Below are 24,535 nucleotides of genomic sequence, written 5' to 3'. Positions count from 1 at the left end.
TATCCTTTTCTTTGCTTCACTCCAGTCTTGCATATTTAATTTAATAAATAATTTTTTTTCAAACGTGATATGAACTATGAGATGGATCTATTACAGATATGTTATTTATATATTCTGGTTGCCTTATACACAGATTTCATACCAAGATGATTAAGGACTGGTTTTTTTCTGTTCCTTGAAGACTGTATAATGAGATGAAAGGTGGAAAATGCATATTTTAATTGAGTATATTCATAGCGCTGAGTGTGGTACATCATATTCCATGTGTAGCTCTGGGTTTGGTAGTCTCTTCTTACGCTTTGCTTTATTTTTGAGACAGATAGTTTTCCTTTCTGCTATGCTGTTAGTCAGGTTTCCAGACCATAGGCTGAGCCACAAAGGCATTTGTTGAACCATGAAAATATTAATTCCAGAGAAATCAGAATATTATTTGCACTTGGATGCAAAATACCAAAGGCTGTAATGTTTAGGTAAAACTTTATTAACATCTGAATATCTCTGGAGAGCTATGCTAACAGTAGGAAAAATATTAAACTCAATATTGTTTGGTTTTTTTGTAAATGAGAATAGCAAGGCTTCTCCTTGTGAGTCAGCTGAATATGTGAAGGGATTAACTGATCTATACCAGAGCCAGCACGGACTGACCCGTATCCACCTGATTCCCCCTGTTCTGCTCTATCACGTGGGATGTCAGCACTGCAAGGGGTGATAGAAGGAGCAGGAAAAGATTGCCCCCAAAATAATCCTTGTGTGCACAGAGCACCTCCTCCTAGGGTAGCGTAGCTTAGGGGCTAATATCTGCCGTCACAGTGGCACAGATCTTTAGGAAGGCAGATTTATGGTGCCTCATGGGTGGGTTTCACTGTAGTGAGAGTGAGCTATGCCAGCTTAAGAGCTCTTCTGCTCGTGCCTCGGGCTGCGGACATGGCCCCCTCTTTGGTTCATGGCCAGTCCTGCCAGGAGAAGCCAGATAAATTGAAAGGAAGCAACAATTTTGTGGATCCACCACACCAGTCTGCCCTAAACCTCGAGCCTGTGGCTAAAGCTCTGATCCCGTTTTCCTCAGTCCCATGATTTTGTGTGTTGTTTTCATGGGCCACGCAGGGCCATGCAGTGTCGGAGATGGGGTTCCCCTGAGGAAGTGGAGAAGTCTCCATCCAAAGCAAGTGGCTGGTCTCCTTCTGTAGCCAGTGGAGAGAAAGAAGCGTTTCTAGGACGTGTGTTATCTCCTCATCCCCTCTGCAGCAGGTGTCTAAAATAGGCACGTGGCCAATGCTCTCTCTCTCTTGACTGCAAAGGGAGCTGGAGGTGGCCTTGCCCATGTGAAGACATCTCATGGACATTGCCAGTATGTGTCATTTTAGCATAGGTCTGTTCCCTCTGAAGAAACGTATGCACCAGTTCTGCCAGCTTCACCTTGATACCAAAACAATTCAAGAATGAGATGTTGCTGAGGTTTATTTTAATAGTAAAATTCTGGGCTATGAATTTGGAAACAAAGCTACAAAGACAAAACTAAAAATGTAACTAGATATGAGTCTAGATTACATCTAGGATCTGAGTCAGTGTTATTAATACATTAAATAGCTAATATTCTTTCCTACCTAATGCTAGGAATTTTCTTACTGCTTTTCACTTGGACTACTCAGGGCTTATCTCAATGATAGAGACCATGGGGATGATCTTCCCTCACATCTGCCTTGAGGTGCTCCTCAGAGCTGACTCTGGATGGCATTTTCAGAGGTATCCCAATACTGGGTTTATCTCCTCTAATTTGTCTGGGCTTCCTCTGAGATTGATGAAGAGGGAAAGGCACTCGCAGAAGGTAATTCATCCCCTCCATCTTAGACGTCCAACCTAACATGGGATGACTTGTGCTCTGGGTATGGCTTGCTCCATTGATCAAAGAGGAAGCCTGGTTGGCTACTGTAGATCAAATACCATGATGGCCAGAAGTCTGGGATCAATTCTGCTCTAAGAGACTGGGAAGAAAATTCTAGTGGAATCTGTGTCCCGTCTCTCAAGTGCTTTTGCAAATCCCACCCTCTGCCTTAACATTTGTGCTGTGCAGCATCCGACGTGCTCTGTGCTTGCTCTGCGGTGATACACGGTGATCATCAAAGCAGTGAGAGTGCTGCACAGTATGTTCCACGCCAGCTACTTTCTTTCTGGTTTAATTATAACTGAGTTTGCTAATCCCAGTCTTGATTAATGAGCTTAATATGCAAATGTTATGATGAAACTGAAACTCTTTGTAATTGCTTGCAGACAGATTACCACTTCGAGTACACAGAATGCGACAGCAGTGGCTCCAGATGGAGGGTGGCTGTCCCGAATCCATCGGTGGAGTGCTCTGGACTACCGGACCCGGTGAAAGGGAAGGAATGCAGTATGTCGGCACTTTTTTAATTTTACAGACTATTGCTAGCTGTGTGTTAACCCTTGTGTGGCTTCTTAGCTCTGTCACTGATGTCCTGAGTGTCCCTGGTTACTCCTTCCCCTCCAATCCTTCCTCTTGTCTCTTGGAGCTGTGGTGCAAGGTTTGTCTTTGCAGCGTAGCTGTATAAATCAATATCTGCTACAGGTACCCTTGTACGCCTCTTCACCGACAAGCCACGTCTGTTACAAAGCCCCTTGAAGAGACGTGGCTGCTTGTCTTGAGCTGCCCTTCACTAAAGCTCTGCAGCTCTCCAGTTCATTTGTAGCTGTATTGGCCAAAATGATGGCCAGGAGTGGCCAAATTATCTTTGCATAGTGTCCACATTCTCGTTACCTGCACTGTTTAGCTAATGAATAAGCTCAATGCATAAGCACTGGTAAATGTCTTATTTGCCTGAGTTATTTTCATGCCGAAGCTTTTTGATTTTATTTATGTATTTATTTTTAACAACTTGGAGTGTTCTCATCTCGCTTGGTCCTGCGGTTATTTCAATGTTAAGACACTTCTTTGCATCTGGGGACATACGTGAACTGCTGCTCTGCCAACACATTTGAACTATTCCCTCACTGTTCTGTAGCTTCCCAAGCTGAGTGATCTTTCCCATCACACTGCCTTGCTCTAGCAATTCTCTTCACAAAAGATCCTGACAGTGCTTTACTTGCCCAGTAATTTGTACCAGGGGGTATAAATTATTGTATCTGACAAGCAGGATGAATGATGGCCATGTCCCTTCAGTTCTAGTGTGGGAGAGGTGAGATTTTATTTACTTCTGACTCTTCTCCTGTAAAGGTTTGTTGTTCATTTCTTCATGGTATATGTTCCAGCATAAAGCAAATGAATGTTTTCTGCAGCAGTGTTGACCACTGGAAGATTTCTAACTGCTTGCAAGCATCATTTGAGAAGCTGCCTGTCATTCCTGGTATTTGGGTTTAGTTTCTGAGGTTTTAAATGTGGAATCTCTGTATATCCTTAGGATGTGTTTTTCAATTACAGAAGTATATTGCTGGGATGCACCTCAGGTGATCCCATAATTCATCCCCCAGCCCAAACAGCTATAGTAGCAATGTCTTTGCCATTCATGACTGATTATTGGCTGGACTGTTTTCAGGGACCTCTGGTGATGAAGGGCCCACAAGTTCCCCAGATATTTGCTCATCTATTTTGTTCTATTCATTTTCCCTCCTGTTATGGCTTTTTCTGCTGTTAAATCTCCCTTGTTGTACTTCAAGCCTGTTACTTGTTGCTGTCTGTACTACAAAGGAGCCGATAGTGTTATCCCTTCTGCTGCACAACCACTTCTGGTGTACTCGGGAGTACATAGGCATAACTCATTTTTTCTGATATACACTATTTCTTCTTGAACCTTGTGATAAATGGTTTAAGGTCCAGCAACATTACACTCTCCTCGACTTTCTGCTATGGATTTTGACAAATGATGCACTTCCCTCTTTATCTCCTCTTATTTGTGTCTCTTTCTGGTCTTAAATCAGCTCCAATGAAAATTCAACTATATGGCTTCTCTATATCTGCCCCCCTGCTAGGAAGGGAAAACTTTGCCCAGTAGATTGGCTGTGATATTGTACACCAAAGTACAGGATTCTGTTAAAGACACAGGGAAACTCATCTCAACTGATGCCTCTCCTCCTTGTTATCTTGCTGTTAAGTCCCATGGCAATTCAGCTGGTTTGAGAAGCAATTGGGTATTTGACTTCTTTTACCGAGCCCTTCAGCTCTCATCTCTCTGGGCTCTTGGGAGTGCAGCAGTGTTAATGTAGTTCTGTCTTTTTTGTTTGTCTGTAGTGGATTGTCTGGCTTCAGGAGATGTCTGGCTATATTCTGATGCTAAAAGGTTTAGACTAGATATAAGGAAGAAATTCTTTACAATGAGGGTAGTGAAACACTGGAACGGGTTGCCCAGAGACGTAGTGGAGGCCCCATCCCTGGAAGCATTCAAGGCCAGGTTGGACGGGGCTCTGAGCAACCTGATCTGGTTAGCGGTGTCCCTGCTTGCTGCAGGGGGGGTTGGACTAGATGACATCTAGGGGTCCCTTCCAGCCCAAAACATTCTGTGATTCTATGATTCTATGATCTCTTAGTCTTTCACCTTTTGCTTTAAGAACAACCAATCTTTTAGGCTGAAAACACAAATCTGTCAACAGCAGTCAACCACTGCAGGAATCTGTAGGGACCAGCCCTACCGTTCAGCCTGGCTAACGTGGTGGGTTTTATGGCAAAGTATTTGAAGCAGCGCAGAGTTTGGCTGACTTCAATGGGTGGGATATATCGGGAGAGGCAGCTTTTGAAAATTATGTGCCCTCCAACTCTTTGGAGTTTGCACATGGGGGTCTGTTGATGATGATGAGTTACACTGAAAATGCTGACAGATAGACACCTCCTGACTTGTCGTATTCTTCGAGCTGGTGGTTTCTGTCTTGTCTGACAACACAGGAGCTGGATCAAGGATGTCTTATGCTAAAAGCAGAAATTGCTATAGCCTCGGGAAAAGGAAAGGTTCTGTATTTGGGGCTGCTACAACGTGCGTTCTCAGTGGCACACGTACAGAGTGAGATTTGTGCTACAGACTTGGCCAGGGGATGCATAATCATCTCACCAAGTAATTAATGACTCTATGGGATGCCTTCCTTTTCTCATAGGTCTCGAGTTATTTTATACTGAAGCCTATCAAGAAATACCGTAAGTATGGCATATACTTCGAGATGAGTCTTTCTGGTCATTCTACAAACTTATTCCATTTCTGCTACTTCCTGTAGATCCTACCCTACATCAGAGCATCTTGATGCTGGAGCTCATCCTGACATTTGGTAGAGTCCTGGGCTCCCTTAGGTTTCTCTTGCAGTCCTTCAAGGTGCAGAGCTGGGGACCACAGTACAACCACCACAGGCAGGACGATTTCCAGCTTTGGAGATCTGTTACCTTCAGAAGCTTTGGTTCATGTCTCCTAGTCCTGAGATGCGGCTCAGAGAGCTATGTCTTTGCTCTTAAAAAAAGGTTTCAGTTGTATAACAGCATGAGCCCATAGGGCTTTTTTTGTCTCCTGGAGGTTGGCAGAGCCCTCAGTGGTCCTTGGTGGCAGTTAGGACACTGGATATGGAGGAATCTGGGTGAGAACGTGGGTGTTTTGGAATGCATCTGCCACTACTGCTGACTTCATGATGTACTGTTTGCAGTTGTTTTCATTTATTCAGAAATGTCTGCTGCTTGAGAGTATCTGCTATTGATCTTTACTGCTCCCTGAAAACAGAAGTGACTTGCAGGCTGTCATTAATTTTGGATCCTGAGAATACTGCACTAACCTCTCCCAATTCCAAATGCTCAGCAGTCATTCTCTTTAAATTGTCCCTGAACTATGAATTCAAAGGAAGGTATAACAATAAGTTAAATGTCTCCAATCATCTCTGTAAATACGCCTGGACTGCGGTCTCTAGTGGAGTGGAAAGACACTTGAGACTGCTAAAAATGTATTAGCTCAGGTGCTTCACATATCTGGAGCAATCTAACTGTGGCACCGTGGCTCAGGCGGTGTCTTGAGATGTGCTCATTTTCAGGATGTTGTGTTTTACTGCTTTTCATTCGAATGAACCCATTTAAAATTAGGTTGGCTATCTCCGTGCTCTGCTGCATTCAGAAGTGCGTGCCGACCTGCAAAGCGCAGCTGACTGTGACCCGCCGAGAGTAACTGCCAGCATTCCCCGAGATGGCCGTAGTCTCCGAAACATGTCAGGATTCATCCCTTTTGGGTCTTCCAAAACCTAATCAGCAAAGTTTACCTGCAGAGAAGACGGGATCCTCTGAGAATTCATGGGGTTCAAAGTAGAAAGGACGGTCATGTTTTGACTGCGCTATGACCTGGGTATTACATTAAGGTTTTTTTTTTACTTTATCTTGCCCTGAGCACCTTCCCCTCCTGCCACCCTCCCCACAACATCTTTACCATCTGGGTGGGAGGTAGGAAGAAAGAAGGGACCTCACATGGCAGGCGTTTGGGATGCTGTAAGGAGGTCCTGCAGTGACCCCAGGTGTGGGAGGGAAGGTTCAGGAGCAGCTCTGCAGCACAGTAGCTCGCTTGCAATGCACTGGGACAACATTGCAATGCACTGGGACAACATTGCACTGCACTGGGACAACATGCTGCTTTCTGTCTTTCACCCACCAATATTTTTCTGATCTCCTTGCCCCGAGGGGCTGTTGCCATCGCCACTTTCAGACCCCACATCAGGGTGTCAGCCTGCGTTTTGCTGTTCAGCGCGGCGTGGTACCTCATGGCTCACCCCGTTGGATTGGGATGCCCCTGGACAGGCCACAGCATGGCCATGCCTGATAGCTCGGCCACCTATCTCATGCCTGTATTTGGTCAGAGGTGAGTCATAATTTTGACACCAGCACGTCAGGGTTGCGAGGGATCCTGCAAAGAGACACATTAAAGTGGAGCAGTGTCCCCTCCAGGCATCTTCCCGGCACCGTTTTGGAGGTAAGGTACGTACGTGGAGGCAGGGAGCATTGCGCTGGAGAAAGCCTCCTCCCTCAGCAAAATCCAGACTCTCTGAATCACTCCATTACTTCTTGACGGTCAGGAATGTGCTTAACTAATTTGGTCTCGTTCATTTTTAATTACCACAGACCTCACTCTGATCTCCTCATGAGCCTGATAGCAGGAAGGGAATTTAATAAGGATCACTGCCATCAGGGCAGTGTGCTTGGCTTTTTAAAGGGAAAATATTTATGGCGGTCAATGGGAGCAGTTTGCTAAGCTCTTGCCTGCACCCCCGTATGGCTGGTATCCCTGAAAACCCTTTGCTTTGGGGTGGGGGCTGTATGCAGTGCCTAATGGGGACATTTTGGCGCCTGGCAGCAGGAGCAGGACTCGGCATTGCGCTCCCACTGGAGTCCATTTCAGTGGCCACCACCAGGCTTTTCTGCCAGCCTGACCATATGCTGCATGTTTTACACTCAAATTAAAAGTCTGAATTTGGAGCCTGCCTTCCTTCCACGTCTCCTCTCCTTCCTCTCTTCTTCATCTCCCTTCACTCAAGCGCAACCCAAATGTGCCCTTACTGTGCCCAGGTTCACCGATATGCTCCTCTGAGCAGAGTTTGTGACCAAAAAGGGCTTAACGGGTTCACATTTTGACCTCAAATTCTTTTTCAGTATTAACTCTTATTCCGCAGAATGTGAGTTATTTTTTGCCATCCTAAACAAGAATAGGTCGCACCTTATCTCATAAATATCTCTTAATTTTAGTGGTGCTATGTACATAATAAAGAACCTGTAGTGAGAATAATAGAGCAACTTCAAAAGGAGTTGAATTTGCCATGTTCAAGGGGGAAAAGTGCTGTTAGGGTCACTGCTATAGTCAGCATCCAAATGCCAGTTATAATTATCATCAGCAAGATTTCTCAAGAAAGGAGACACAAAAAATATGGATAATGTGGAAGAACTTGATCAAGTATGGTGCCGTGGAGTTATTAAAGGTTCTGCTTGGCAAACTCCCCCTTTACCTGGTGCCACTAAGGCGGGAGCAACTTCTTTGAAATCAGAAATGTGCTTCAGTTTTGAGGCGAGGTGTGTGAGCGTGTGCCAAAAGGTAAGTGTGTGGAAAGCTCCACTGACCTCAGAAAATAGACCTCCTTAATTACAAAGGGCTTTTCTGGGACCTGAAACTAAAGTTTGTCCTGATTTATGGCTACCGAGCTGTGTTTGTTGAGTTTATTCTAACTTGTGTAATCTGCTCCTAGGATACCACAGGAGGAGATATGGATCTTCCTGCTAATTGCAGTGCACTTTAGACACAATTAGGGCAAATGACCTTTTTAAGGCTTGTGGGTTTTATAACACTTTAAGGCAATTTAGGTGATCTGCGGGAGTTTTAACATTCTGCTTTTGTAACAGAAAACTTAAATAGAAGGTTTTGAGCTTGATGTTCTCTCGGTCTCTGGGAAGACTGGGTATCCCAGCAGGCAAGAAGTGAGTCTGCTCCTAATTCCCTTGCATCTGCAAATTTTATAAGATACGGTGTACGCACATACATATCTGTGTAGATGGAGAATATAAAATGAATGTTACACATCTGGCAAAACCTGTGTGCTTGTGTTACAGCCTGCTGACATAAAGTTTACATCTGTTCATTGTCAATTAGAGATTTGTACTCAGGCAAATACTGTGTTGTCTTTGTGCTAAAGGATTGGTTCTTCTGGAGTTTTACTTAGAATTTTGAAATTTGGCTGGTGAAGACTTGAAAATAGCAATGGTGAGTTTTAGAAGTTTCTTTAATGCTTGCAGTATTGCACATGTAGATGTGAATGTCCATACAAATACTCCCATGAGAATGGGGCTATTTATTACAGTCATAGTTATTCATGTTCTCTCAAAATAGTTTGTTACGTAATCAAAAAAATTTGTTATCACCACTGTGTCATTGTCTTCGTATATGAATCCATGTAAGGACTACTTTCCATAGGGCTTAAATAAGTCCAGAGTTACGGCGTCTTGAAGCAAACATGTGAATCCTAACAAGTCATTAGAGAAGGTTTTTTCCTTTTTTGTTTGACATTCACTGAGGATTATTTTCTGGTCTCATTAATGGCCTTTGAAATGATGGGGATTTCTTTGTTTCAACTGAAGAGAGGAAATACGGTGACATCAGTGTAGCTCTGAGGACTAGGCATGTATCCATTCTCATTTTTTCTCATGGCTTAAAAGCACTGGTTCTCGTCTTCATCCACCTTGATGTACTATTTTTTTTTCATTTTTATGTCATTCAGACATTTCGTCTTTGGGTATTCACCTTGGAATAAAAACAACGAGGTCAAGCTATTAATGGCTGCTGGTGTTTAACCGTGTCATTTAGATCTGACATATGCACACAGATATACTTACGTAAGGTGACAGATGCTGTTGGGTATCCTGAGCTGTAGGAAAGCACTATTTTGAGACATGGTTCAAAAAATGTGTTCAGAAGGTTGGACTTGATGATCTCAAAGGTCTTTTCCAACCAAAGTGATTCTAAGACCTCCCCTTTCATTCCTACATCCTTGAGATCACTCACTCGAATGGTATATGCTGATCTCCTCCCTCATTTTGACTAACACCTTCCCTTCTCCCCTTTCTTCTGAACAGTCATATGGGCTCCCATGAAGCTGCCTGTCAATATATGAGCCACATGGAAGGTTGCTCTCTCAAATCCAAGTACCAAAAAAGTCGATTCTTAGTGGGCATGAAATCCCTTCTTGATTCCATATCAACTTCTTGATCTGCTGTAGATTTGGCCCTTGGCCTGTCATGTGTTACCTGGCAATTGAGGATGTCTGACAGAGAAAAATATAATATAACTCTTGTTTCTGGAGCCATCTCTGACATGAACAGCAAGATGTGCAAGAAGCAGATTTCAAAATTATGATCTTTATAGGGGCACTTTCGTGTGCAGGGCCTGCAGGACTGGGCAACTCAGTTTTACCCAAGTCTCTTTTGTATCTCTAGGAAAGTTTTTATGTCTTTTCTGAAAGGAAAAGGAAAGGTTTTCCCTCTAGAGCACACTGGGGAGGGCACTGGCACTCAGCAGCGGAGGCTGCTCTGAGGAACACTGTGAAGCTGAGGAATTGATGTCTGTCATGTAGCAAATGTGCTTAGCCAGCAGAGGTGTGCATGGCGTCGTTTGAGAGTCGCTACTAAAAGGCTGTGATTTAGCAAAGCACTCAAGCAGGTGTTTATTCCTGTTCCTCGTAGAGCATCGCTGCTCATGCATGCTCTGAACTTAAGTCCAGTAGGTAAGTCCTATTGATGGCATTAGGTTTCTCACCTGGACTGAGGTTTGAGGCTCCATTTTGCCATGGCATTTCCTTCTGGATGTTTTGTTATGCAATAACAACGCATATCGTTACCCTGAGACATAACCCAGTTTTACAAGTAATTTTTCCAGATTTTTTCCCCTGTGCATGAGCAATACACTGTCTTTGCGGAAAAAGTCCCATTGTTGGCTTTTTGAAGCACAGATTCTCTTAGGTGTATAGCTAAAAAAAGAAGAAGAGTTTGCACTGAACCCACAGAGTTCAATTCTTGGAGAAGAGTTTCTGAGGACTGCATGTTAATGTGTGTATTGGGACTTCCAAGAAAAAGGTTGGCCTTAGTGTCGTTTGATGATTTTTTCACCCTATTTGTGTACACGATGTAATTAAATCAGTTAAACACAGCTTCCTCTGAGTCACTGATTTCTCTTTCAACAGGAAAGCAGCTGGCAAGACCCTGAGATTCGTTATGGCTTGGTAGAGGGATGAGAGGCAAGCACTGTGTGTGTGTGCGTGACACATCTCGGGTGGCACTAGAAGCCATTTGCACCAACCACTTTGGTTGGTGAGCAATAAAATAAGCCTGATGGAGTCGGTGGGGCTTGGAGAGCTACTCACTCACCTCCAGTTATGTTTCCTGCCATCTCCAGTGCTGAGCCATTAGCATGGTTGTTGTAACCCTGGCAGCAAATGTGCTTGCTGACCTCTTGGCGATGACTGCCTTCCTTTACTCTACGCCACGCTTTGATGAATTTATGGAGTATTCCCATTTCAAACCCACCCCTTTCATTGTCCAAATGATGAGATAAAAGTGGTAATAAAACTGTCCTATGTGCCAGGCCAGCTGGGGAAAATGGTACTATTCCTGCCAAAGAGGTGAACTGGAAAAAGTTTTGCTTTACTTTGTAACTTCTTGGATGAAGGGAAAAATTGTTTACTCTTAAGAAAAGGAAGGGTCTCTTCCACAGAAGGTACTCTGCCCCAAGTTGCACCAGCTTTCAGTGTGATCACATTTCAAGCCTAAGCAGCCTTGACAAACTTTTTCTCAAGTTAAGATTCAGTCTGGTTCCTGGTAACACATTGTGATATAATGACTGAAGAAAACGAACATCAATTATTCACAGTCCATTGGAGAAGCCTCATATAAATTATTCACAGAAGACATTCTGAAGCTGGCTGAGATTATAGGAAACATTAATAATGAAGCAATGATTTCTTCTCATCCCTTGGCCTTTTTTCTCCTCATCCTGTGTTTTGGTTGGTCCTTGTTTCCATGTTGTGTGGACCCCGATGTCCCAGGGTATCACTGAACACATGCCTCTATGTACTTGTCCTTGGCCACATCTTCCCCAGCATCTGTTCGGAGGGACGACTGCTGGATGCTGCCAACCTCATATTTCCTTTCTGAGCTACAGCTTTCACCTCTGCCTGTAGGAGGCTGAGATAGCTCAGTCCAGAATCTGTCTGCAGGACATGGCAGCGTCTCACTTGAAACCCAGGCAGTGGGGCTTTGGATGAACAGCATAGGAATGGAGGGGGGGGAGATGGAAAGCCAGTGTTTGAGATTATTTTTCCTGTGTATTTTCATTGGTTTAGGTAGAATTGCTCCATTGCTTCCCCCTTCTAATATTGTCGTAATCTAGCAAAATCCAGTCCTGTGCCTTTTTTTAAATTGCAATGTATCGAGAGCCAGAGGGACGCGGGATATGCGTGAGCGTGCACGTGTTCAGTGGCAACAGAGTAAACAGAAGAACTGAAATAGTTTTAGGTATCATAAGTGAGAAATGTCCGGAGAAAAACATCTGCTGAGAAGAGTGATAGAGGTAGAAGTAGTGGGTCCAAGTGGTGTGGGATGGGAAGCTAGCTGAGGGAGGGTGTAAGGCTGAGTGGTCAGGGCTGCATCAAGGAGGGAAGCAACTGAATATGTTATCGGTTTGGTGTTGGAGGATGCAGAGCAGTGGGGCAGCTTTAATTAATCTTCTGGTGAAATCACAAGTATTTTGATCCCTCTCGCAGCACGGCAGTTTCTGGGACATATTTGACATGAGAAAACACTCTAGAGGCAGGTTGCAAACTTCAGAAGTAGTTGAGTAGTAACATCCATGTGAGGATCTACTCTGTCAGTCTCGCTGTGTTCATGATAAGCCTGTCCTGACCCCCAGCATCAGAAAGTTAAGCAGTACGTGATTATCAGTTACTAGAAGAGAAATGCGCCAACTAACATTGCGTCCACCAAAATCACTGAGAGGGCCACAGCTGTACTAAAAGGCAGAATGTGACCCTGGAGTCTTGCAGTCAAAGGGCAAATGAGGCAAGCCTGTTTATGGTCTGTTTTGCCCTCTAGGGAGCCATTTCCATGTCTGCGAAGTGATTGTAAAGTGCTATCAGATCTACAAAGTAATCTATTGCAAGCACTCCTTGGAAGGGGTTACACCGTGGGCAGGGCTTCTGCTTCAGGATGCCCCACGTCCCTGGTGTGTCCCAGGAGGGAGATAAGATACCATTGCTCTTGACTCACGGAGTTTAAGAGGAGGGGGATTAATTAGATTTGCTAGTTTGACCTCACAAGCCATTAAAATGCATCCACTTAGGCTGATGCTGAGGCTGCTAATTTGTATTTGGCGTGAGCTTTTCTTCCATATGGTGTCCAGTTATGGTACGAAGTGCTTGAGAGACAAAGGGTCCATCACACACCATGCCAGATTGTTCCAGCAATCAGTCAGCCTTCCTATTAAAAATGTGCGTTACTTCCAGTTTGAATTTGACTGGGTTCAGCTTCCAGAAGGTCGTTCTTCATGCAGTTCTCTGCTTGATTAAAGATACCAGTGGGATCCTGTGTTTTCTCCCCCTGGAGATGCTTATATATTAATCAAGCTGACTCTCAATCTTCTTTTGATAATTTAAATAGACTAAGCACTTCAGATCTCTCACTGCAAGACATTACCCCTAATTTTAAAAGCATTTTAAGCCCTTTTGGTTTGCGTGACCTCTTAAAAATGCTGAATCACAACTATATTCAGTGTTAGAGCGATCTTCTTGCCTGTAATGCATGTGTTTCATCCTACACATCCCTACCTCCACCTCTAAATATATCCACAGATCTCACCAGCACCATTTTGCACGTCTTGGCAGTGGAAGCTCTTGGTGAATGATGGGTCCACCCCGACCCTCAGGCTTGCTGCTCTCCGGGATATGTTTTAGCCTTCTGCAGGCAGGGCCGGCACTCCCTGCCTTCAGTGGCTGGGCTTCGACTCTTAAAACACACTGACTTCGAGTGGGCTCAGGCCTGACGACAGCCTCTCACCTGCCCATTTTAATACCGTTCCTTTTCTATTTGCCTGCAGATCGTTGATAAAAATGCGGACAGCCATCAGACTCAGTCCTGGGGCAGGCAGAGCTGCCCCCTTCCTCCCTGCTCAGCGCCGGTTTCCCACCAACAGCCCTGTCTGAGATCCATCTTTCGGGCAGTTCTTAATCCATTTAAGATGTGCTTGCCTGGTATTGTGTGGCACTACCTTCTTCATCAGCATGACATGCAAAACTAAGTTAACTGTATTAGAAACCCTAAGTCTATTACCTCCACTCAGTCACCTTTATCAAGCGGCTTGTAATCCTTTTAAAGCACAAAATGAGGTCTGTTTGACGAGACTTACACAATGGTTTTGGTGGGTATTAGTATTGGAGCTCTTGTTAATTTTTTATGAAGTGAATCCAGTGTCAGCTTTATTGCATGCATGTGTGAATGCGTGGGGCTGCCGGTGGCGCTGGCTGCCTGTATTTTACAGCAGCTTTTGTGACCAAGATTGGTCGCCTCTACAAACCACAACATTTTTTTTCTTTTCTTCTGTATTTATTTTAAGAAAGCTACAGCTGCAAATCACCAATAATTGCATTGGCTTCACTGGAGCGACTGAAGTTCCTAACTGCCTCTGAAAATGTTCTCCCCGTTTTAAAAATGCTCGTGATGGGGCAAGTCTTGAAACCTTTTAATGCATTTCACAGTTCTTTCACAGAAGGAAAGATGATCAAATTCAGTCTTCATATTGTGCGTTGCTCTGCGTAAGGTGGTGTGCAGCACCCAAACTGATATTTGAAAGCTGCAGTAGGAAAGTTTGCAGTCGAGAGGGGAAGGAAGGAGTAATGATGTTCAAACAGGATCAATAGTGCTGATTCTGGAAAAGATTTTCAGAATTGCCTGCGTGATTTAACAGCCTTAGTTCTGTTTTCTGAAACAGGGTAGACATGTAAGGAGTTATTCGATGGGCATGTTTTCTCTGAAAATTAAGTATCAAATGCATAAACAAATGGGCTCCGGGGTCAGGGGCAGGTAGTGTTCACAAAGGCTGCCTCTAAGCCAGGAGGCCGATTTTCCCTCCGAGAGGGAGGGTTTAGTGGAGGACGAATCAGAGCACACACCTAAAATATACGATTTCAATTCCTGAAGCTTCCCATCGCACTGTAACCTCCTATGCGATGATACTGTCCTTCCTGTTGACAGCATCTTGCGTGTGTCTCCCCCCAAACACAGTGTGTCACCCCCCCAAACACAGTGTGTCACCCCCCCAAACACAGCAGTGCTGTGATAATGTCAACCATTCCTGTGGACAAGCGGTCACTGGTCAGTGCTAGATCTGTGCTCAGCTGCATCTTAGTGAGATGGAGCAGCCGTGAGCCAGGTAAAGTGCCCTGGGACGGATCATCTGCCTGTGCCCTGTCCCCACCTGGCCAAGTGCCTCCTGGCCCATGGTCCCATGGGGGATGTTTGCTCTGCAGGGTCCCTCTGGGCACAGCCACAGTGTGCCCGCTGCCTCCAGCTGGGACGGACTCCTGAACCAATGCTGCTCTGATTAAAGAGGGTTTGGCCTGACTTTTGGTCTCCCCCCTTGTTGGAAGAGCAAGTCATGCGACACTCAGAGAGGAGACCATCTCCCTGCTCGTCACACACCGTGTTTCCTCCCCATTCCCCTCCAGCTGCTCCCGAGCACCTGGAGCGAGACCAAAGGATGCATCTGTTCCAATGTCGAAAGCGGTTTCTGTTGCTATTAGCCACACTCAGCCCCAAATTGAACGTGGCAAGCAGCTGGCATGCTCAGAGCTAGTGTGCTTGCAGACGTATGTGTTTTGACGGGAAATGCTGCTGCCTTTGAAATACGATTCTTAGAAAAGGGAAAGAAGGTAATTCCCCACCTAAATAAGAAGGCTCATCTCTCTCCTGGACAGTGAGGGATGCATGGCAGTGCCCTGTGTGGCAGCCTGCCTGATCTCGTATACCCCCTTTTTTTTTTGCCTCTAAAATGATCAGGTTGTAAGGAATTAAAAGATATTAGTTTGGTTCAAGCAATAATCTCTGCTCAACCTCACTGCAATGGAAGAGGAGGCTCTGCTGCCTTCTGTGGCTTCGTTACGGCAGCGAATTGCTCGCAGTTACTGACTCATTATTTGAAATTCACAAATCTGGAACGTGTGAACACTCTCTTGCTATTTAACTTTCTTAAAAAAAAAAAGGTTGAAACTCTTAAAGGATTTGAACACGTCATGAGAGAGAGTTCGCTTGTTTACTTCCCTTCCTGATGGCTTCTCTCTGCACCTTTCAAAAGAAAAAAAAAATAAAGCAGGACTAATTAATAGTGCTAAAGCAGTTCGTCAGGCCACCATTATGCGTTTGAGGTGAGAAGCTGTACGACGCGTGGTCTCAGTTCAGACACATGGGGAAGCGCTCGCTATTTTTCCCCAGGTCTCTGAAAAAAGCAGTGCGGGTGCGTCCTGTGGCTTGAACTGGGGTCGCAGAGGTAGCCAGATGGGCTATGCTGCCTGCAGAAAACAACTTGCCCCTGTTGAGGGTGGATTTTTTTGCCTGTCTGTCAGTCTTTCACAGAAATCCGTTGCGGCAGGATTTCCTTGTATATACCCAGCCCAGCACCCATCCCTGCTAGGCTCCTGCCCGCTTTCCTTCTTGGTCCATCACCAATGAGCAGCGGGGTTAGGCAAACAGATTTGTTGGCTTGAAGTCTACTCGTTCAAATTCAGAATATGCTGATATGACCAAGAGGGAAAAATGAGCCTTTGGCAGATCTTTCTATCAAAATGGACCTTTTATCTGCATTCCAGTGCTGCCGGTCAAGGGCAATTACACATAGAAATGCTGCGAGAGCCGGCACAGAAATGGGAGCCTGAACTGCAGTTGGATTCCCATGGAAATTGATGTTATGCAGCCATGACTTTATCGAAGTACTTACAATCAAACAAGTTTTTCTGCAGTTAGATAAACATCAGCACGTTATGAAACTGCATATGCTGAGACTTCAGCTGGCATCAGTTGTTTTGGGCCAGTTTCACTACTTTGGCTAGCAGTCTGGCCTCGTCCTACAGTTTCTCAGACTGCGAGTTTATGTCTCTTCAAGTGAGTTTGTGAAATATCTGTCACTGCACAATGTGGCGTGCATGAAGCAGTAAAAAATCACACCATTTCTTGGGATGTGAGCTGTGTGCATTGCTCTCAATCCAGCTTTGGCTCAACTGGCACAGTTAAGTTTAAGAATCTGCAAGCAATGTAGGAAATGCTATGTTCTGCAGAAAGCACTCATTTGTTTTCCATCCAGGATATTCTGAGAGAGGATGTGGTACAGCATGGGGCTGGGGGACAGCGGGATGGTCTGCTGGTGAAATGGACATCCAGGCAGGAGTTATGTTTCCCAGCTGTGCTGGTTTGGGCTGGGATAGAGTTAATTTTATTTATAGTAGCTGGTATGGGGCTATGGTTTGGATTTGTGCTGGAAGCAGCGTTGATACCACAGGGATGTTTTTGCCACTGCTGAGCAGTGCTGACACAGAGCCAAGGCCTTTTCTGCTCCTCACCCCACCCCACCAGTGAGGAGGCTGGGGGGGGGCACAAGGAGCTGGGAGGGAACACAGCTGGGACAGCTGACCCCAGGGATATCCCATGCCATATGATGTGATGCTCAGCATATAAAGCTGGGGGGAGAAAAGAAGGAAGGGGGGACATTTGGAGTGCGTTTGTCTGCCCAAGTCACCGTTATGTGTGATGGAGCCCTGCTGTCCTGGGGATGGCTGAACACCCGCCTGCCCATGGGAAGCAGGGAATGAATTCCTTGCTTTGCTTTTCTTGTGTGTGCAGCTTTTGCTTTACCTATTAAACTGCCTTTATCTCAATCCACAAGTTTTCTCACTTTTATCCTTCTGATTCTCTCCCCCATCCCACCTGGGGGAAGTGGCTGCATGGGGCTGAGTTGCCGGCCACGGTTAAATCATGACACTGGCAGAGACATGGGGCTCCGTAGGCATACAGGACTTCAGCTGCTGTCCGGGTTCCCTCTATATAGTGGAAATATTCTTCCCGTAGCAGGTAGACATGTGATCAGACTGGAACAAGGGATATATAGTTACTTGGAGTATATACAGTTACTTGGAGTAAGTAATTTTAAAGACGTCAGAAAAAAACCACTTTGTGAACATTCCTTCTAAATTATACTTCCCCTAGTTGGATATGTTTGTATGTTACTGTCTTTGCTGTGCTGGCAACCAGTGTTTATTTTCTTAGCATGCTAATATCACCAGTCAAAGATGCCCATTTGCAAGACACAGGCCCATTGGTGATCTTTTCCAAGACCAACTGGTCTATGAGGCAAGATGTTCAAGGCTTTGTAGCAGCCCCTGTGAGGGTAATAGAATCATAGAATGGTTTAGGTTGGAAAAGACCTTTAAGATCATCAAGTCCAACTGTAAACCTAACACTAAACCATGTCCCTAAATGTGGAGAGAGCCTCAGACTAGGTCTGCAACTCTCAGCTGTGGTTTGTAGTGTTATATTACAGTTAGGCTGCTGCTCTGCCCTCTTCTTAGCTACCATACAGGTGGGTGAGACGAGTCTGTGCTGGCTTTCAGGTGCCAGGTGATTTTAACTGAGTTCAGGGTGTAAGAGGTGGGTGAGGAGAACTGTATTACAAGCCCTCATTTTCACAAATTGCTTTTGGATGCAGTCTGTGGGTAGACATTCCTTTTCTAAAACCTTGTTTTGCCAATGGAGACAAGCTGAAAATCAGGAGTTGTCTTCTGAGATGAGGTTTCAGTGCGGCCACATCAGTGAAAAACCAGGCACTGGTAAACATCTCAATTTTGTAGCCAATGTTGGTAGTTCAGCTCTTGTGTTCCTGGGGCTGGGACATTTCTGTTTGGTTGCCTTTACTGACAGTTCACTCTTAATTAATTAAGCAGCAAAAAATTAATGGAAATTAATTGCGATTAATTTCTCCATTCACATGTTGGAAATTATTGTCTCCCCAGCTTTCTCCTGTGCCTCTGGCGAGTACCTGGAGATGAAGAACCAGGTGTGCAGCAAATGTGCAGAAGGGACGTACTCACTGGGCAGCGGGATCAAGTTTGATGAGTGGGATGAGCTGCCGGCAGGATTCTCCAACGTGGCGACTTTCATGGACACGACAGTTGGCTCGGCTGAGAATAGAGCCGACAGCTGCAACAAGTGAGAAGTTCTGTTTGCATCTGGGTTACGCAGCCATAGGTAAACCTGAGACAGCTCAGCAGCACAAAGCCAGCTTAATGACTTATCTAAGCTCTCCAGAGGGTAACCAGCCCCAGTAATGGCAAACGAGAGTGGCTGGAAAGGGAAATTTTTTGCCATCTCTTTGCTGTCATCACAGTCTCTTCAGGCTCATCAGCATCTAGTGAGTCTGCAACCAGCCTGGAGCTGCTCTTATTTGTAGCTGGAAAGCTCCAGGGTCATGGTAGAGTAAATGTGGCTAAAAGGTACTTTCACAGCCTATTTAGAGACCCATGGTGGTTGCAGAAGGCTCTTTCGGAGTATAATTGAAAGTATGTTAATCCTATGGATAATAAACCTTTCCTATGTAGGCTGGGTCCTAAATTTCTAGTACCATTATCTTTTCCCACACATGTTTTTAATGAAAAGTATTATATTTACATGAGGAATAAATGGGAATCCAGTAATAAAGTTATAAATTCACTGCAGTTAGCTACTGTGGGGTTCTGGGTTCTTTGTTGAGTAACGTGTTTTTGTATGGTAGTGTAAGAAAAGTCTCCTCAGTGTCTGTCATCTCAGTTCTTTTGTTTATGTTCATCAGCTCATCATGGACGCCTCGAGGGAATTACATAGAGTCGAACAGGGATGATTGTACAGTTTCTCTCATCTACGCTGTGCACCTGAAGAAATCTGGTTCTGTCTTCTTCGAGTACCAGTATATTGACAACAACATCTTCTTCGAATTTTTTGTAAGGCCTTTTATATGGTGAATCCACCCTTATATTGTAAGAATTTAGTCCAGATAAAGACCATTGGAAACAGCCTTTTCTCCCTTCACATTCCCCATATGTCCATAGCTTGTTATTGCTGAACAAGACAAAAAAAAAATCTTCTCTTTCTGTCACTTATGCTGCCGTTTGGCATTTATTTCATCTTCAAAACTCAGGCTAAACTGATTCTATCTACCATGTGCTGGGATTTTTCCATTAGGGGTCATGACAGCCCCCATTAGTCCAGCCTTTTACGAGACAACTGTTGGTGGTAGATGCTTCAGTTTGGGGGAGTTTGATTGAGATGCCTTTTAGGGACTTGACATTTTTAAAAAGACTTCTTCCAAGGTAGGCATCCAGAACCTGAGGTGCTCCAAGACATTAGTGTGTGGAAACCTTAGCTTTAGTTTTAGGTCAATTTGGGTCATAGCAATTAAGATGAAAAGAAAAGCAGGAGAAGAGACAAAAGGGTGATCCTTAAAAAAAAAAAAAAAAAAAAAAAGCCAGAAATGTCCTCCAGAGAGATTTAGGAGTAAAAATTCAGCTGACTTTCAGTAGGAATTAGGCTCTGAGGACGTGTCTGCACTGTGAAATGGAGGGGCTGGGGGTCATTAGCTCTGAAATGGGAGCAGCCTGGCTGGGCTTGTGCCACGCTGTACCCAAATTACTAAAACAGTCTGATCAGCAGGGACCTGAATGGGAAGGACAGCCCTGCCCATGTGGATGGACTGGTTGGGGTCCAGGGAGCAGGGGGTACCCAGCACCACGCTCCGCAGTGCGGTGCAGATGCTCCACATCACTGGGATGCTTTGGAAGGTTTGACCAACAGGTTGCTTTCCCTGGCATGTTGTTCCTGCCATTTGGGACAGAAAAAGAATTAATGAAAGGGAAACTCAGAGCAGGAGATGACTGGAATTTTTCAATCATCTCCTCTGTTACTGCCTCTCTCCCTGTCTGGTGAGCTCTGGTTTTCATCTGAAAAACACAGCTCATGTTACCTCACAGGAGTGCGAAGCCTTAGCTGGTGTTGGTTAATGTTTCTTGAAGCTTGGAGAAAAGTGTGGAGTATCCTTATCCTTAATAAAGAAGGGAAAGGAAGACAAAAATCACCTCTTGGAGGCACCCTCTTGCTGCTACCTCAGTGCAATCTATTGCGCTTTGATAGCAGACAGTGCAGCCAATATTATTTAGCCATTTCACTTTTATATTAGACTATCCTGCCTTCTTCATGGGAAGAAAGCAGCAAATATGCTTTCTGCTGTCAGGTGGATGTACCAGGATGACGAATCTTAGCTCCAGTTGCTTGACTGACTGATCTACTCCTGCAGTGGGGCAAATACATTGTTTCTCTGAGCACTGGCTTTGAAAATGGCTTTTTGAATATTACTTTTATCCATATCCCACTCATTCGCCTCCTTCAATTTATCGTTCCCTGTTCAAGCAGCAGTAAGTGGTGGAGTCCTTTACGGAAATGCCCATGTAAATAATTCCCAGTCAGCCTCACTATTTCAGGGAAACCATATTTAAGACTCCTCTAAAAGTCTATTTTTTTTCTCCAGCATGTCTTTGTGCTTAAATATATTTAACAATGACGCTTTAGCTCTGGACAGTGCCATTTCAGTGGCAGTATCTTGCAGGCTGCCAGGAAAACGTGAAGTTTTCGGGCTCTCCAGGTGCAGATGGCTGCACGGCTGGTCTGAGGGGAAGCGAGGAGTCGTCCTCAAACATGGGAAGCAAGCGTGGACTCTTCTTGTTAGAGACCAGTGCTTTTGCAGCCTGCCCTTCCCAGGCTCTTTTTACATATCAAAGCCCTTTACACTTTGTTAGAAGAGACTATACATTCTTACCTCCTTTTTGCAGATGGGAACTGAGGCACAAAGATGCTGTAGCTCAGATTGCACAAGCTAATTAGGGATCTACCTTCTACTTAGGTGCTTCTTCTCACCTCTTTTCCTCAGTGCTGTTGATCTACATGGGAAGTAAGGGCACAGATGCTTTGGAGGATGTGGGGTTATGCGACTTATTTCAGTCCTGACGTGAAGCAACTTTGAGGAAGATGCTTGACCCCAGGTCTTCTGAAAGCATTCAACTGGCCTTTGTCCCTGGTGGAATAAAAGCTGAGTAATTGAACTCGTGCCTCGAAGGGACTTGATACTTTTTCTTCAGAGAGTTATGAGAAGAGTGAAGTGGACTTCTGTGAGGCCATGCACCAAACCCTGCTGCAAGGAAAGGCTGCTGAGCTGTGCTGGACCCGAGTGAGGGACAGTCAACCTCACACCTCTGCCAGGCCAGACTCTCCATGGCACGTGGATAATGTTACTCTCATCCCTCGTCAGGTCAGGTGGCAGGGAGCCAAAGACATAGCAGATATTGGCTGCAGGGAAAACAGTTTGTCTCCTAGCTTTGTCCACTCCTACCTTTCCTCTGACTTAGAAGCCCATGGCCTCTGGATTTTAGAGAACTGGGTCTTGGTGGGCTCAGGAGAGGGAGGAGGTAACGAAGACAGGATGCTCAGCATCTGAGTCTGACCAGATAGCAAGAGGACAAGGCTGAGATCTTCTCCTCATGCTCTTTTTTTCCATCTGCATCAGAGGTGGTTTTTGGAGGCACTGTTAAGCTGGTAGCAGGTTTTGAAAGTGGTGTTTTCGGTTTTGTTTTTTTTTTTTTTTTTGCCACAGATAAGGCTGTCCTAAATACAAAGACAGCAGGAACAAAGCTGAATCTTATCATTCCCTGCCAGCAGTGATTGTGCTGACAGAGAGATGCATCTGATCGTGGTCACTGTTCTTGTGTTTTTGATTAACAGATACAAAATGACCAGTGCAAAGAGATGGAGTCCACGGCAGACAAGTGGGTGAAGTTAACAGACAACGGGGAATGGGGTTCTCATTCTGTAAGTATGCAAAAAATTCCTTCATGAAGCTTTTTTCCTATTTATAAATGTCTGTGATTTCCTCTGAGCAGAGAGCAAATAAGGGCCAGACCCTGTGAATGCATGTGAAGAAGCACAGCTTTCCTAATACTGTGGGCAGAGCCACTGAGTTCTCTAAGGGGCTGATCCCAAAGCAAATGATATAGATGCGAGACTTTGTATTGATTTCCCTGGGCTTTGACTCAAGTGCTTTATGAGTTTAAATAGATTTATGCAAATCCACACACCACAGTCACTCTGCATGATTGTAATTGAAATCTTCTACAACAGTTGTTTGCTCACGAGAACGCAAGATTATTCGCTCTTGCTCAGCAGAGTGGTGGGAATGGGGTGTGTGTGGAGGCAGGCAGGACGGGCATTTTATTCTCAAATGTGTGCAGAAGAGCTGGACCACACTCAGCTTGTGCTCTGTGGGGACTTACCCAGTTGAAGAGCAAGCTGGCAGCCCCAGGGTGGCTCCTGCAGCCCCGATAGGAGCGTGTCCACCTTGGGAGCAGCAGCCCTTTGGCTGGCCTGTGACCCCAGCTGGCTGAGTTTGCTCGGTGCACAGATCGCGCGTAGACCAACTCATGGTGACACCTGCCTTCCACTATACCCTCATACACCATCATACCCTAATTTCCAGAGCTGTGCCAGCAAAGGCCCGGCATAGGTGACATCATGCCAGAAGAAAAAGGCTTTTTATGGGCACAGACAGCAGCCTGGTCTCTGTTTTCCATGGTCTGCTAATCCTTCTGGAGGAGTAACTGTATTCCTGAGCCAGCTCTGGTTGGCAGTGCCTGTTAGCTCAGGTGCAAGCCCTGTGCAAGTCACATTGGGAGGCAGGAGAACTGGGTGAGGAGGGGTGAGTGGCACAGGCTGAGAGGTAGATCCAAGGCCAGGGCATCGACTTGGGTGAGCTGAGAGATGTCTGCATGGGAGATGGTGGGATCTGAGCTCTTGTCCGGGATATGCAAGTGTCTCCACTGACTGTGAAGGTTGCTTGGATCCTTGGATGAAGTGTAGACATGCGAGCTGGGTGAGATGATTGTTCTGGCTCTCCTCAAGGTTTTTGTCTGCATTGCAAACCCTGCCCTGGCAGCTTCTCTGAGCCCAGTTTTCCAATTGCTGCAGCCTCTGCTTTCAGCATGCTGGTCCTGCTGCACCAGAGCTGATGTTGAGTATCTCTACACCACACAACGTGATGTTTAATTCAATATGGTCCCAGTTTCTGCTGTTACCTGCGATAACCCAGCTCTCCTCTGCCCCCCTGGATATTAGATGTTTGGGGAGTGGGAGATACAATATACTGTATCTCCACTTTGCCGAGTTTTTGGACTCTTTATCCTGGGTGAACAAAAACTGTGGTCCTTCCAGTCCTGTAGAGCACTAATGTAATCTCATTTTCCTGGACCCTTATGCTTGTAGAGTTTATCCCTCTTCTTGTGTGAAAATATAGCACCTTCAGGCCACTGTGTCGGCAGTAGGCATCTTGTACTGGGCTAGTAGATATGGCACAGCTTTGTAGATCAGGCAGGGTCTTGGTAAACCTGCTGCTTTTAGTATGTAGCTGGCTGAATATGAGCCAGCAGTGTGCCCAGGTGGCCAAGAGGGCCAGTGATATCCCAGCTTGTATCAGGAATAATGTGGCCAGCAGGAGCAGGGCAGTGACCATGCCCCTGTACTCGGCACTGGTGAGGCTGCACCTTGAATACGGTGTTCAATTTTGGGCCCCTCACTATAGGAAAGATGTTAGGAATATATATATATTACTATATATGTTAGGAATATATATATATATCTTTACATATAGGAAACATGTCCAGAGGAGAGCAACAAAGCTGGTGAGGGGTCTGGAGCCCAAGGCTGATGGGGAGCGGCTGAGGGAACTGGGGGTGTTCAGCCTGGACAAGAGGAGGCTGAGGGGAGACCCTACTGCCCTCTACAACTGCCTGACAGGAGGGGGTAGTGAGGTGGGGGATGGTCTCTTCTCCCAAGTAAGAAGTGATAGGACAAGGGGAAATGGCCTCAAGTTGTGCCAGGGCAGGTTTAGATTGGACATTAGGAAAAATTTTTCACCAAAAGGGTTGTCAAGCACTG

The 24,535-nt window shown here is 45.3% G+C and overlaps 1 protein-coding gene across 1 annotated transcript in view; it reads left to right on the top strand.

The window, feature by feature from the left end:
- Positions 1–2,274: 2,274 nt before the first annotated feature.
- The window catches only part of ELAPOR2 (endosome-lysosome associated apoptosis and autophagy regulator family member 2), a 51,095-nt gene continuing 28,834 nt past the window's right edge, over positions 2,275–24,535 (top strand). The window contains exons 1-4 of the mRNA XM_009645665.2: positions 2,275–2,389; positions 18,541–18,736; positions 19,356–19,503; positions 22,331–22,417. Of these exons, the coding sequence (XP_009643960.1) occupies positions 18,573–18,736; positions 19,356–19,503; positions 22,331–22,417 (399 nt within the window). The 5' untranslated portion in view covers positions 2,275–2,389; positions 18,541–18,572. The remainder of the gene's footprint in view (positions 2,390–18,540; positions 18,737–19,355; positions 19,504–22,330; positions 22,418–24,535) is intronic.

This window comes from Egretta garzetta, unplaced genomic scaffold, assembly GCF_000687185.1.
Source record: "Egretta garzetta isolate BGI_Z169 unplaced genomic scaffold, ASM68718v1 scaffold148, whole genome shotgun sequence".
Classification (NCBI taxonomy): domain Eukaryota; kingdom Metazoa; phylum Chordata; class Aves; order Pelecaniformes; family Ardeidae; genus Egretta; species Egretta garzetta.
This window is presented reverse-complemented; position numbering and strand designations above follow the sequence as displayed.